The 15631-nt window shown below is 38.0% G+C and overlaps 1 protein-coding gene across 1 annotated transcript in view; it reads right to left on the bottom strand.

The window, feature by feature from the left end:
- The window catches only part of STK3 (serine/threonine kinase 3), a 128727-nt gene continuing 113096 nt past the window's right edge, over positions 1-15631 (bottom strand). Inside the window, exon 11 of the mRNA XM_084221988.1 lies at positions 1-3191. Within this exon, the coding sequence (XP_084078114.1) occupies positions 3033-3191 (159 nt within the window). The 3' untranslated portion in view covers positions 1-3032. The remainder of the gene's footprint in view (positions 3192-15631) is intronic.

Genomic DNA, 15631 nt, shown 5'->3' with positions numbered 1-15631 from the left:
TTGTCAGTAGTTCTATTAGATTTCCTGCAAGGCTTGCTTTTAAAATATCTTATTTATTGTTCTATTGGCTTTCCTTTACAGAGATGCTCATCCTCCAGTAGAGATGTGGAGTCAACAACATGGATGATTTGATTCATTTATATAAACAGAGGAAAGAAAAAATAAGTTGCATCCATCTCTGAGTACAATGTTAATGCTTGCAGAGGATTCAGAGGTCCATATGCTGGCTGCTGAAGCCCAAGGCAGCTCTTACTCTGACTGCAGTTTGCACCATACCAGAATGGCAACATACTAATTTCATATTAATTTATGAAAGTATTCTTTGGTCACAAACATCCTGTACCTACCCAGTTTACAGTGCATCGGACATTACTTTTCACCCTTTTAAGCAGCTTGTTTGATTTGTTTTATTCATGGCATTCAGATTTTCCTCATACACGTATATTCCATTCCTGTGTGCATGCATGTGCACAAAGTCTGAGTTGTTTCTATGCAGACACATCAGGATAGAAAAAAAGGATGCCATTTACCTTCTGATAGCTTTCAGATGTCAGACTGCAACAGCTCTGGTCTAAAATAGCCTTTTATTAGAGTTCCTCGGGATACACAGTTCATCTTTAGGGTACCACATTACTGAAGTTTTCAGAATACACAAAATAAGAAATTTTTGATCCTTTTATATTATTGTGTATTACACTGTAAAGCCACATTACTCAAACTCAAAGTCTTATTTTTGGTGTGAGAAGTTTAAGATTGAGTAAGGGAAAATCCAGCTGCTGAGGATGCAGGTAAGAGTGTCCAGACAACGACACTTTTAAGAAAAGGCACACCAAGAAAAGGCAAGCTAGGTTCCTCTCCTGATGGTTTAAACCTTTCTATATTTTCTCTTTAATATATATAGATATGAATATATATGTGTGTATATCTACACAAATCAATGTATGCACACACACCTTTGAGCTTTTGAGAACAGAAAATTCAAGAAGTAGAAATTACTTTAAATAAATAAGAACCATAGTAATAGGGGGAAGTTGGTGCTGTTATTATTTTCCTGCATTATGATTATAATCTAATGACACAGTGATATGTTTATACCATTTTTTACTTTACATCATTTAGTTCTATGAATGTGAGGCATAGGACTACCAGGTGCATTTTATCTTGCCTAAAGTAATTTTTATGGATCTTCTGTGTTCTTGCATTTTCCCAAGGAGTGGTCACTGCTCTAAGAAGTATGAAGAGAGTTGAGGATAAGGACGTTCTAATAATCACAATTAAGATTTATTTGCCTCTAGGGTTTACATGTCAGAGCGTGGTGTGCATGCAAACACACAGAGAATGACAAGGACAGCGATGGCTGTATATGGCTCAAACCCAAGTACTGGTACCAGCATGGCTGTAGAATGCTGATCCTCTAAGAACTTTTTGTTTCCACTGGCAAAAGCTTTGTGACATAATGCATCATTTCCAAAATTGGCACTATTCCATCTAAATGGTCCGCATATGTTGACAATTAATGTTAAGAGGTATGAGATGATTACTAACTTCCAGAAAATGTTTAACAGAAGATGCCCATACAGTAGTCACCATTAAAAGTTTAACAGCTGAAGACTGAATGTAAAGATCTTTTCAGCTGTATTGTTTAAAGAAGTATGACTGTCACAGTGAAGTTATTTACATACAAGGCAACGATAGTAAAGATTTCAATAGAGAACACAGTAGATTGTTCAGAGAGTGGATCACATTTTCTGCAAAGTCGGAAATATTTCTTACAACGTTGTAAATTCCACCAATAGATATTCCACAACATAAACCAGACATGAACTTATAAAAAGTTATTAAGAGCTTGGTCCTGCATTTCTGAGTCCCCAAAATCTACCAACAGAATACTATAGAATTTTGAATGTTTAGCAATTGCAGGACAACCCCCCCAGAACACTATTAAATGTTGCTTCTTTTCTATACTTATTAAATATAAGTATTCAATTTATTTTCTTTGGTTTTTAAATTATTATCCCTTTGTAGCTACAATATGAAAACAAACAAAACCCCAAAGCACTAATAATTCCCCTCTCCCCTCAAAACAGTGATTAAAAAACCCCAAATGAAACAAAAAACATATCCAGAAAGTGTAGCTGTTACTTCATTATAAAACTACCGTGCAAAATAGAGGTTTATACTGGTCAGAACTGCAATAGCAATTGGAAGTTTACACTTAAGGAGTGACTGTAAGTATTGCTTCTCCTGAATAACAAAAATTAAAACTGATTAGGCACTTGTTTTCTTGTTTAATGACAGCTGACTCAGTGTGTGTACAAATGACAGAAATCCTCTCTCAAAGAATGCTCTGTAGTGTAACAACTGTTCTGTACAACAGTCCCTGATTCAGGAGAGCAGAAAAACATGTGCCTATTAATTACCTTATTCCTAAATTTTACTGCTATGAATGGGCTGGATACATGTTCAAGTGCTGTCCTGAATCAGGATATGTGTTGAATTTGGAGTTTTAAAAGATAATACAGTGGTGAGCAGCTTTTCATTATACTACAATAGCAAGTTTATCTAATTTGACTGCTCTCCACAATATTATCTTACTACTTCCCAACAGAAAACAGGCATAAAATAAATAGGATAACCAAAGATTACATAATAAATATGCTACTATGTGGGAAAAAAATACATTGTAATATAAGGCTCGGTAGTGTTGCACAATCAAGAAAACATTCCAGGTGTTCCAAAACACAATTCCCAATGTACAACACCAAGTTACCACAACGCACCTGAAAAAGATTGGGAAGTAACAGATTAAACTGCTATTACATTAAACATCTGAAAATGCAAACAAGTGGTAAATGTTTTGCTGCCTTTGCAGAACACCATATGAATATTCTTGACTGCTGTAATTGTCGCTGCTTGTGAAGGAAAATTTGACAGATTGGATATTTGAAAACTCTCATAATCGAATTCCTTCTGACTTACAAAGTTACCAGTGTCCACACTGACTCCTAGTATTGTCTGAAAGGAAAACAAACTCAGAAATTTTGCTGCCTCCGTTTCTTTGCATCCATTGCATCTAGGATAGGTTGCCTCTTTGCAGTGTACCTCTGACGAAGCTCCTCAATTTCTCGTTCCATCATAGGGTCCAAAGCCTTTAATCTCATCTGTAATTCTTCTAAACTCAGATTTTTTAACTGCAAAACAACCAAACAAAAAACAATTCCACATAAAATATTAGAAACTGTTTTCAACAAAAAAGAAAATCATTGCCTTTCATAATAAGCCTTTAATTTACAGCTGAAGAGTTTTTACACACTTGGAATGTATACATGTATATATAACTGTTGATAAAGCCAAAAGCCTTAGTGTGCTCCACCATAAATAACAGCCTATGAAAGCAAACACACATAGTACATTTAATTGAAAATTTAAAAAAACTTGGCAAACCTTGCAAATAAATCACAAATAAATACAGGACTGTAGTTTAACTCATTAGGCTGAAAAAAGCATGCCACAGAATACTAACATATATATATACACACAGTCATATATATAACTTATATTGCATAATCAAGTACTTCTTATTGAACTTCATATAGAAGCCTGAAAAATACACTGCTGCTGTAAGTAATACTCTTGAGAGATATTTAGGGGTACTTTCTGATAAGAAGGACAAGGCACCTTCCTCAACAGATTGCCGTCAGAACTACTCAAAACAAATTGCTAACAGTGTTTTAAGTAATATATTAAATAATTTCCTGAATTCATGGGGGGTTACCTTTGACCAAGTTCTTTTCTCTCAAAAAATATTTTCTCAGAATGTTGAACAGTTCATTACATTTCACTCATTACAAGTGAGTGATCATTCAACACGTAAATCACTTCACTGACTTCCTTGCGGCTGCCAACAAAGGCTGGATTCTTGTCAGATACTGGGGCATATTGGGCACTTCTGCTCCACCTGCTATTGCAAGGAATCATCTGCATTTGAAATGTGTTCTTTGTCTGGCCTATGTGTTTTTTTCCTGATGTAATTTAGTGCCATTCTGCATTTCTCTTTTGTTAGAATTGCCTATGTGCCATTCAGTCACATTATTCACCAGTGTGAAAAACAGTCAGCAAATTACAAATAGCACATATAATTTCCTCCCTAGAAAGGAATAATCTTTATTTTGTTTGTAAATACTCTGACATTGCAAACAAGCACACTACCGAACTCATGGGTTAAAAAAACAAATTTTCTGAATCAACTACCAATGAGTCAATACTTCATTCATGAATCTAGGGCAGACTTCTATCAACACAATCTGATCCGTTTTCTCTGATGAATTAACTGCTACTTTTGATCTTTATTTTTATCAGCAATTGAGGCATATAAATTAGCAACACATACTGCTACATACAGTCCAAACCTCAGCATTATGACTTCTACTAACAGACCACACTGCACATAGTAAACAAATCATTTAAGGTCATAACAAAGAGAGTGGGCATAGCAGAAATGCGTAACAGAGCATATGGAAAAGATGCACATTTTCATGCAACACCATTTTAACCATAAGGTTCCTAATGAAGAAGAGAATTAAACCCCACATGTCAAAATACCTTCAAGGATGAAAGATCCCAAGATCTGCATGAGACCAGATGTGCTCAGCAATGTTGGTCTTACAGAATCACAGAATATGCCAAGTTGGAAGGGACCCACAAGGATCATCAATGTTCAACTCCCTGCACAGTACAGCCCCAAGAGCCACATCAGGTGCCTGGGAACATTATTCAAATGGTTCTTTAACTCTTTCAGGCTCGGTACTGTGATCCCTTCCCTGGGAAGCCGTTCCAGTGCCCAACCACCTTTTGGGTGAAGAACATTTTGAAATGTCCAACCTAAACCTCCCAGTGACACAACTTCAGGTCATTCCCTCGGGTCCTGCCACTGGGCACCTCAAAGAAGAGATCAGTGCCCTCATGAGGAAGTTGTAGATAGCAATGAAATCTCCCTCAGTGTCCTCCAGGCTGAACAGACCAAGTGACTTCAGATGTTCTTCATATGGCTTCCCCTCCAGACCCTTCACCACCATCTTTGCTGCCCTCCTTGTAACGCTTTGTTTGCCCTCCCTTGCTTTCTCCCAAAGATTCTTCTTCTCCTTATGAAGGAAAGAGCTGCCTCACAACGCATCAAATATCATCCATTTTACTGCACTCCTCCCATTTAATAGATAGAAAAAAGATGGGGGAAAGGAATTCCTCAGTCACCAAGACTTCTGCAGAAAAAGACCTTTTCATTTTCAGAGGAAGAAAAGATTAAAAGCCTGCACTATTCTATTTAATTTTTAGCCCACTGATATATGTAACTCGCATATGATGCACTTTTCTGTGAAGATATTCTCTTAGAGGAGTTAAGTGTCAAAGATTTTAAGTATAATGGGAAGAGATGTCAGTGCCAACTCCACTGCTTAACTGATCCCAACGCAGCACAGATGAGAGGAGCAATAAACCCACGTGTGACAGGAATAATGTGTTTAGCACGTGTGACAGGAATAATGCATTTGGAGCTCCACAGACAGCAAATGCCAAAGGCAGACACTGAATAATCTCATGTGTGTGTTTTGTGAGAACTGCCAGGGATGAAGTCCCTACCCACTCTTGGCCAGCCTGGACAGCCACTTATTCTCTCTCAGTCACCACTGCAGACAACAGGCTTAAACTGCACAGAATAGACTCCAACAGAATAGACTCCATCTGATGTAATTACATAATTATTCTGCTCTGAAAAACATTTTTTCATAAATTAGCAGAGAAGAATGTGGTGGGTGAGTTTTTATTTAAATTTCAATCAAGAAACTGAGCCAGCAAACAGAATTAACTACCCTTTAAAGATCACAGACAGCTGGGATGAATATTAAAATAGAAAGAAAATTAATTTTTTAAGCCAGAGACCAAGAATCTTTCAGAATTATTTCAGACACATCTCCCAGGAGAGCCAGATAGCCACAGTACTCATCTATTTGAACAGCTGCTACCCAGGACATTTAAAGGAAGGAAGTGGCAGAAAACAGAAGAGTTAGGAAGGTCTCACCTATCTAACATCAGATGAGAAAACCAGTTAATCTGGGAATTATGTGTGTGTCTGTGCAAATCTAAAAATAGATTTGTCTGTGCTATAGGTATTACCTCACAAACCCTAAAAGCCTGCAATAATCCAAACACTGAATGCAACAACAAATATATCAAATAAGATGTGTAGAAATATCTCAAACAAGATATTTCATTACTCCTATGTAATTTATTGCCCTGCATAAATAAATATTTTGGTTCAAATTCTTAAAGCAATAGAGCTCAGCATTCATTTACTTCCACTTGCAAACAGTTTGCAATTTAAACTGCCATAAATAATCACCAAGTAGCTTGCAGCAGTAACTACTGGGGCTACTGGCATTAATGGGAAAGGAGAGGGAAGCATTCAGTAGCACAGGCTACAGAAATTCAGAAAGGCTTTAAATTTTATTTCAGTAGCTTTTAAAAAGCTGTTAACTGTAACAAATTATTACAATTACAATTGTAATCAGGATAGAATTGTGTGATAATAATAGATAATTCCATTTCTGCCACTCCACATAATGGACTGAATCATGTCCTTTCAGAGATCAAACACCCACAGCCACACAAGAGACAGTAATTAGTGTCAGGATGGGCTACTTCCAAGACAGAGGTCTTAAATGGAGTTTCTGGTAGCAGCATTTGCCTTCACTGGGACCCTTTATTTCACCAGGTAATCACATTTGGGATTTGGGAAAGCAATAGTCCAAACTCCAACTTACAATGCCACACACAGACACAGCGTTTTAGAGTGAGTACACTTACCCAGTTTTCCAGAAGAAAGATTAGGTGTACAATGATAAAACTTTTCTCCTTAAAGATGTATTTGTTAACATAATAATTAAAGAGAGCTACAGAAGAGAATGCAGAAGAGATGCAAATCAAACAAGGAACTCAAACCACACCAGAGCCAGATGACATTAAATAATTTCTCCTCAAAGCTAATGTATTCTCAAGACACAGCCACAGGAAAAGAAGCCTCACTGACATTCTCTGCTTTGCTAGAGCAAGAGAAATCAAATCTGCCTATGAAGAGACCAGACAACAGTCATCCTTATGGGGCAAAAGCTCCTAGTACTGCAAGCTGAGTGCCAGCAGCTCCTGCCTCTACCTACTCCTCTCCCTGATCCAGGGGGAAATCCTGGCAGAAGGTAACCTTTCAGCAAGGAGTTCCATTGACCTAAGTTCCCAAGTGGCTGAAGTAAAGCATAACTAACCTTCTAACTGAACTACAATTTTCAGTTATAATCTTTGGAAAAGTCAACTCAGCCACACACTTGGGAGACCAGTAAGTCTGGAAACTTAGTACACTTTATCTCAAACTTCCAGCAAATGGGACACCAATCATTAAACTCCTTGTTGTTCATTTTTCAACTTATTTGTAATAGGTTAGAGGCTTTTCCAGGAAAGGCCACATGTAGACGCGAAAAAGGAGCACAGATAAGGAATCGTTAGCAAGCTTTTTTTAATGTGACTGTCCTCATTATGCTGGGACACAGTAAAAATCCAAAAGTTGGGCCAGCTCCAGGCATGAAGTGTTCCAGTTGCCATCAGAGCACAGGCCAGAGCTACAAGCGCTCCACAGACAGGCGTGCTGCCCTTGTGTGAAGGTGGCAGGAGCCACTGCTGATCACACCAGGGGTTTAAAATAATCCAGCATGATCATGAAAGGTTTGCTGAATACAGTGCAAATTAGCGAGTCATCAGAAGAACACTTCCTATTGTAGTGGGCTGACCCTGTCTGGGTGCTAGGCACCCACCAAAGCTGCTCTGTCACTCCCACAAGTGGACAGGAGAGAGAAAATGTAACAAAGATTCCCGAGCTGAGATAAGGTCTGGGAGAGACCACTCACCAAATTCTATCATGGGCCAAACAGAACTGAATTGGGATACTAATTAAATTTACTATAAAAAAATCAGAGCAGGATAACAAGAAGTCAATTGGACTTCTGTTAAAACACCTTCTCTCTGTTAATTGGACTGTTAAAAACACGTTCCCTCCACCCCTACCTCCTTTCCCCACCAGTGGAGGGAGACAGGGAATGGAGGTTTTGATCAGTTTATCATATGTTGTTTCTGCTGCTGCTCAGGGAGAGTTATCCTTCTGCTGCTCCAGTGCAGGGTCCCTCCCATAGGAGACAGTCCTTCATAAACTTCCCCCATCTGAGTCCATCCCATGGGCATCAGTCTGCATGAACTGCTGCAGTGTGGGTCACTCTTCCATGAGGTAAAAGCCTTCCAGGACAGGCTTCTCCAGCATGGGTCACACACAGGATCACAAGTACTGGCAGAAAACCTGCTCCAGCGTGGGCTTCTCTCTCCACAGGTCTGGAGGCCCCCACCAGGAGCCAGCTCCAGCACAGGTCTCCCAGAGATTCACAGATCTCTTTCCAACATCCACGTGCTCTCCATGGGCTGCAGGTGGATCTCTGCATGGCCATCTACCTCTGTGAACTGCAGGGGCACAGTCACCTCACCAGAGGCTGCAGGGGAACCTCAGCTCCAGCACCTGGAGCCAGAATCTTCTCCCTCACTTCTTCTCCCCTGACTTTGGTGTCCAGAGCTGTTGCTCCCACATAGTCTCACTTTGCTCATGTCTGGCCACAACTGCCACAGGCAATACCTTTTTTTTTGCTTTCTAAATATGTTATCACAGAGGCGTTACCACCAGTCCTGACTGGCTCAGCCTTGGCCAGCAGCGGGTCAATAGCTGGCTGGCACTAGCTCTGCTGGGACATGGGGGAAGCTTCTGGCAGCTTCTCACAGAAGCCACCCAGCTACCAAAACCTGGCCACACAAACACAATATACCTATGCCAAAAACATTCTTACTCTGGTAATTACTGGTTTCAGATGATTGGTTTTTTAACATGTCCTCAGTGAGGCACAAGGAACTTTTCCCTCACATAGTGATGCACTCACCTCCCAGAACTAAACTTCTGCACGAGAAGTTACTTTTTTGGTCTTTTGGTCTACTTCTTGCATCCCATATGGACCAGGTTCATTTGGATCACTATTTTCAGTGAACCAAAGAATAATTACTTGCAATCAATACTACTGCCTGCAGGAGGACCCACACTGTATCTTACATAATTTTTTTACAATCCTCGTCAAATCATGCTGATGAAAATTCTGGACAAAAGAGGCACTTGGAAAATAGGTGTGCATTCCTGTCTACAGACCTGAGTTCTGAGCAATAAGCTCAGAAGGAAGAAGATAAAGTACAATCAAAAATGGACTCTCAGAAGTCGTGAAGTCAAAGAGTACAGTGCAAATCCTGACTATTGAATTCCACATGTGGCCGGCACAGGAGCCAGAAGGATGGACCAAGTATCTGAGATACCTGGTGGTGCTTGCAGTCCACGGATTTTGGTGAGGGGGTCTGGAACTCAACAGCCACACTTGGCTAACTCACATCTGCAGCCATCCAAACTTTTCAGGGGGCAGAAGCCAAAGTTGCAGTGGATGTAGAACACTATAATCTTAATCCATTCTGGACAGCAAGAGAGGTAAATAAAACCTCCATGCCAATAATGTTTTCAATAAGATAAAAGTAGATTTCATTAATAATTCCATAATGCATGAGTTACCATTGCAAACTTCCAGTCTATCAAAAGTAAAATATGAAATACTGCTATTAAACTGGTGCAACAAAAACAAGCAAATGCGTTTTCAGGGTTTAAATTGTTAAGAAAATAGAAATTCAACCAGAAAGTAATCTCCATCAAGTTTGTCGTGTTTACTTGAAAAAACAAATTCTTCCTAGCAACTGCTTAAATGAATCTTACATGCAACATGCCTATTAGGGGCCTTTGATTAAAAAAATATGGATAGTTAATACTATATTCTGAATCATCTATTTTCCCATCTGCTAGCAATTGCTACAGTATGAATTATCAACAGAATGGCTAACAACAGTTATTGCATCAATGGCAATTGCAAAACAGGGTTGCCCATAGCACCTTCTAAGATTTAACCAGTGGATATCTTGGATTGTCTTTGTGTTAGTGGTTTAAGGTAACAGAAACTTTTCCGTCTAGCTGTTCACTTCCCTCTGTCGAGTAGAGTTTTCTTTTCTCTAGTGGAATGAGCTCCACTTCAAACTCCTTTTTTTTTACCGGTATAAAAAGTTAAACTTGAGTCAGAATCCAAAAGATACAAGGTGGACCTTTCTGCCCAATTTATCTCTCCTATGAATTCACATCCAAAATCTGTGAATCTCACTAGTGAAAACATTGTCCCACGTTTGTGTGCAAGGAAATACTCCCCAGCTACTGTTGTCTGTTCAGCTGCTTCCATGCAGCAACAGGAGGAGAACTGCTTTATGTTTGCTTACACAGCAAATCCTGCTGACCCTGCCTAAGCAGTGCCAGGTGAGGACGAGCTGTCTCAGGCACCCACTGGCCACACAGCAGAGCTCTGACTTGCTGCCATCCTCACCCCTGCTGTCACTGAGCAAATCAGTCGCAAGAAAAACTGGGATGGGGAATGGAATGAGAGCATTTATTTCAGGATGTCTGAGGAGCAAGAATGCTTGTTGCAATGCATGAAGTTATACAAATATAAAAAGGACCTTATTTACTGTAACAATTTATAGGAGAGAAGGACTGGCAACTGTCAAAAGCCAAAGTTCAACAGGACTGCAGTTACCTTAAGCATCTTGGGGGGTAAAATAAGCACATAAGAGAAAATTAAAGATAGAGAAGTTAATGGATTTTTAAAATGTTTTTCTAGGGATAAAATTGTATTTAACTTCTCCATTATTAATTCCTTTTTTCACTAATAGAATTCTCTCTGCTCTAACATTTAAGCTGAACATAATTTTAGCAACACAAAGCTAAATCTTAGTCAGTACCATCAATATTTTTCAGCTCTAGGAGACCTTTATCAGCTTCATATAAAGTGACATTTCAATAGAAATCACTAGGAACAAAACAAACTTTTCTGTAGCATTAGTTCATACTGTCATTTGCATGCTTTTTTGAATAGCGCCCAGGGCTCTCCCTTGAGCACACTAAATACTGCCAGTGCTAAAATTCAAAAATCATGAGCTGAGTCATTTATTTTCATTAAACTACCCCTAAAATTAGATTCCTAAAAATAAGATATTTTTAAGAGAAGGGAAGTGTCTTTTTATTTTCCCCTTCATTTCTAAGTCATCAGGATGCAGATAAAATCTAAATATTTCTGCAATTAAAAAAGCTAAAAAGCTCAGAGGAAAAAAAAAACATGGTAGTCAAAAACTTCAACGAACAATCCTGATTATTGGAACTAAAATCTAAGGAAAAGCATAGCTTATCATGAACAAGGTAAAAGTAGCAATAATGTCTGTTACAGTATTACCCAGTTCCTGACAAAACAGTAAGGCAGTGTGCATTGATGCTTTATCATATCCTAAGCATTTTAAATATAGTTTATGTCAGTTTTACCTACTATAGCATGTGGTGTTCTTGGAGCTATTAGGCATATAGTTTTCACTAAAACAAATAAAGCACCATGAAAGAGTCTGAACATGGGGAAATAAACTGAAGCAATGTATCTCAAAAACTCTGTAGCCAGTAAACTTCCATTATAAGTACCTTTAAGATCAAATCCTTAGTATCTCATAGAAAATGTAAAAAATAAATGTAAGTGTACAGAAGGAAAAAAATCCTACCAATCTCTCTTTCCCCTGCAATTTACACAGGGTGTATTGTTACACTACATGCTAGGGTCTACTGAAGCATGACACTTTAATTTGCTATCACCTTCTCTTTAGAATTTCATCATCCATCACAGACATTTTAAAAATTACTTTTAGAATATCACAGGCAAAAATTCACAGTTTGTAATCCCTTAGAGAAAATCTTGGTGGCTTTTTATATCCTGTGATTTTCTATACTAGGAATCTCAAGCTTAATTGTACAATTTGTCCTGAAGACTACTACAAATGTTTACAGAAGCTCCCAACAAAGTAAATAAGCTAAAGATGAGGAAAAACACTCCATCTGGATACTCACCATGCTGTTTAAACTTCATTGCAAATATATCTACACAGTGTTGATGGCAAAGTAGTTACTACACCTGATCTAAAAATATCAGGATTTCCCCCCCAGTCCCTTCTGATTCTGGAAAAAAAAAAAAAAAAAAGGAAGGGAAGAAAAAACCCCAAAATAACACCCAAAACATCCTTTCAAATATTACCAAGCAAAGATATAAAGATTTAAAAGGAAGAGGGACCCTTTATTCAAAGCTCTTAGCGTAGCAAGTAAGTAGCATCAAAAAGTTAAAAGTATTTTATCTTTATTAATCTATAGCTCTCCAGGGCAAGTGTTTCTAAATAATCTTTCATCCTGAGCTCAGCAATCAGCAGGTATCTTACAGTGTCCTTGAAATATCACATTTCAGCTACTGCAGCTATCATTCAGTTCATAAGCCCAAATGTTGCCCTCATATCCAGAAGTTTTTGCAACTTAAGCCACTGCCTCCCTGACTTCTGATTCTTCCATGAAAAGAGCATGAAAAAATATTCAGAAAAGAACAGTATTTTATTTTTGTAAAAGTCTACTCATCTACACATAAATGCACACTGTATTAAGAACAAAGATATAAGCTATTAGGGAAGAGAAACATTGAAAAACCCGCATTTGTTTAAGACACCAAAACACTGTAAAGATAAATTTAAGAATGAAAAATGCTCCTAGTTTTGCTAAAGTATTTTGTAAATACAAAAATATAGTGAAAAGTAAAGACATAAGTAACTTGAAGTAGAAGGCCTGAGGTTAAAAAAAGCTGCATTAAAAATCTAAAAATTCATTGAATACATAATGATGTATTTTAAAGCTATTTTTCCTCAATAGTCCATTTATTTTTAAAATAGAAATAAAAATGGAACCTGATTTAACAGTGAGTTTTGGCACACAATGCACGCACAACAATAACCCTCAGACTGAGAAAAGCATTTAACCTGAAGAGCAATGCAAGAGGCTAAAAGAATTTTAAACATCAAACCTTAGCATCCTACTGAGAGATAATACAAGTGAATCCCAACCTTCTGAGAAGGGTGATACTCAAAACTAAACCAAGAAAATGAAATATTCCTAACAGGAAGTCTGTTGGAAGAGACACTCAACCCCCAAACCCAAAATGCACGTGCGAATTGCTATTTTATTTGCTGGGAAACCTTGACTTAGCTATACTCTTTATAAGGAAGAAAATTCAGTTTAGTATAGAACAGCTAATTCAGAAAGGACCTAGGAATAACAAATTATCTTTAATAAATGTAAAAATGATAGACATTCTGTTTGCTGTGGTTTATTTCATGCAGAAAGCCTTCTGGAAGTCATCCTATAGCCCAAAAACTCAGGGCAATTTATGAGCAACAAATGCCAGGTTTATTAATCACTGGAAGAAGGAAGAAAATATAGCAAAAGCAGCAAAAAACTCTGAAGAAAATTGAGACATCAGTTGAAAGAGGCCTGCAAACCCCCAGAAATTGTGGAATCTGAACTTCCAGCAATTCAATAAAGACTGGGCTAAGCAGAAAGATTTAACTGAGCTGTTAATCTCAGTTAGCAGGGAGGAGAACTCTGCCTCAGGAAGGCCTGCAGGTTATCACCTTGGGAGAGGGATTGGAGGAGGATGACAGCCAAGCACACCAAGCTTGCTTAAACAGCAATACACAGCCCATGGATACTGCACATAGGGACTGACTGCAGTGAACTGCAAAGGTAGAATCAATACCCCAGCCTGTAGGATCCTTGCCAGATAGTACCAAGCTTTCTTTTATGTACAACTTAAAAGACCAAAGAGAAGCACTGTTGGCTTTTAAAGAATGTGTCTCAGTCCACAGTTCCTCAAAAATTCTTTATTCCTTCCTCAAACATTTTCTGGAAATCCTTTTTCCCCTGCCAGAATTACGTGACTACTATTTAGTTTGATGTGGTTCACAGTATTTAGCTTGATGTGGTTCACAGTTTTCCTAAAAGATTTGGGTGCCCAACAGCAGCATCCTGGCCCACGGCATACCCAAAGGGGAATGGTACTGTTCCACTCCTGCATGGCATTCAGCAGCTTCCTGAATCACAGGGGATGGAGATCTCATTTGCTGATGAACATTTCAGTGTTACGAAAATTGATTAACATTGTTCAGGCTTAAGGACTGAGCAGATTTTTAAAAATCTCTTTAGACCAAAACAATAGTTTATTAACTGTTTCCAATGCTGCCTTCCAGTGAAGTCCTATCTAAATCATACCAATTAAGCACTACAGAGTTTCAGCTGGTTCATTAAGTGGATTTGGTTTTTCTTTTGTCAAAATGCAGCCCCATACTTGGAAACACATAATAAATAAACACTATCAATGAGCCTGATGAAATCCACTGTATGATGGGCTAAATCTAACAGACATCTACTGGTTTGCTTTTAATTCAGACTAAATGAAATCTAAAATAAGTGAACAAATACAAAAATGGATAATCTATGAATAACACTACTTAGGTAGCAGCTTTTAAATAATATACAGTATCTCTTATTTTACAAACATGTAGTAGACCAGTCTATTGCAAATAATATACTAAAAAAATACTGAAAATATAGAACAAGATAATCACTGATAATCTGTCATGTCAACACATATTAACCAAGAGTTCCCTGTACCAACATACAACTAAAAGCAATACTAAATTAAAAAGAACAGACCACTCATCTTAATGAACAAGAAATCCAGGGAATCTAGACACTGAACAGTATACTTAACCATAATCTAAATCTAGTCTCTAAAACACAATCCACCTTTGTGAGAAGTGTGATGCTCACTCTCTATGAATTTAGAAACTACAGTTATTCATTAAGATTCAACAATTCGGTGGCATATTCACTGTTCTGAGTCCAGAACTGCCAAAATCATGGGCCAAAGAAATATTTTATTAGCAAACATTTTGTCTGTGACTCAAACATTAGTGCGATCAAGCCAACACAGCTCTTTCTTACCTTCACAGAACTCTCTCCTAAGAAGATCTACAGAGTATTAATCTATTTGCCTTCTCACAGGAAACAGAGTAACACTAGTTTATTTAATTAGTTTTTTCATATTCTGCAGATATAGTTTTAACTCACTACTCAAGGCTAACAGGTACTGTACAAGCTTTTGTGCCAACACTGTTCCTGAACCCCCATTCAAATTTCGAGTGCTCACTACTCCCCTTCTGCACCTCTGGAGTGAATGATGATGATGGCATAGCCCAAACTCAGGAATGGTATGAGCTCTGCAAACCCTCATCATGTGAAACACATCTCAGTAGAATTTTTCTGGCCTCTCTGCTGATATTCCAATCCATCTCTGGAATGATTAAAGGCTCAATTTTCTAGACTTAAAAATCCATAAAGAAAAAGAAAATAATCACAAAATCTTACCCATTGCATAGTATATCAACAATGAAAACACTGGTAATGTTCAAGTGCAGAACATTGCTAAACTTCTAGTGTCTGTAGCTTCTAGTCTAGATCCCTCTCAAGAAAAACTGTTGGGAAATCAATCCAGGTTTTAGAATTGATTTTGTG

The sequence above is a fragment of the Fringilla coelebs genome (assembly GCF_963513975.1).
Source record: "Fringilla coelebs genome assembly, chromosome: 1".
NCBI classification, from domain to species: domain Eukaryota; kingdom Metazoa; phylum Chordata; class Aves; order Passeriformes; family Fringillidae; genus Fringilla; species Fringilla coelebs.
Note: the sequence above shows the minus strand (reverse complement) of the source record. Positions and strands in the feature narration are given on the sequence as shown.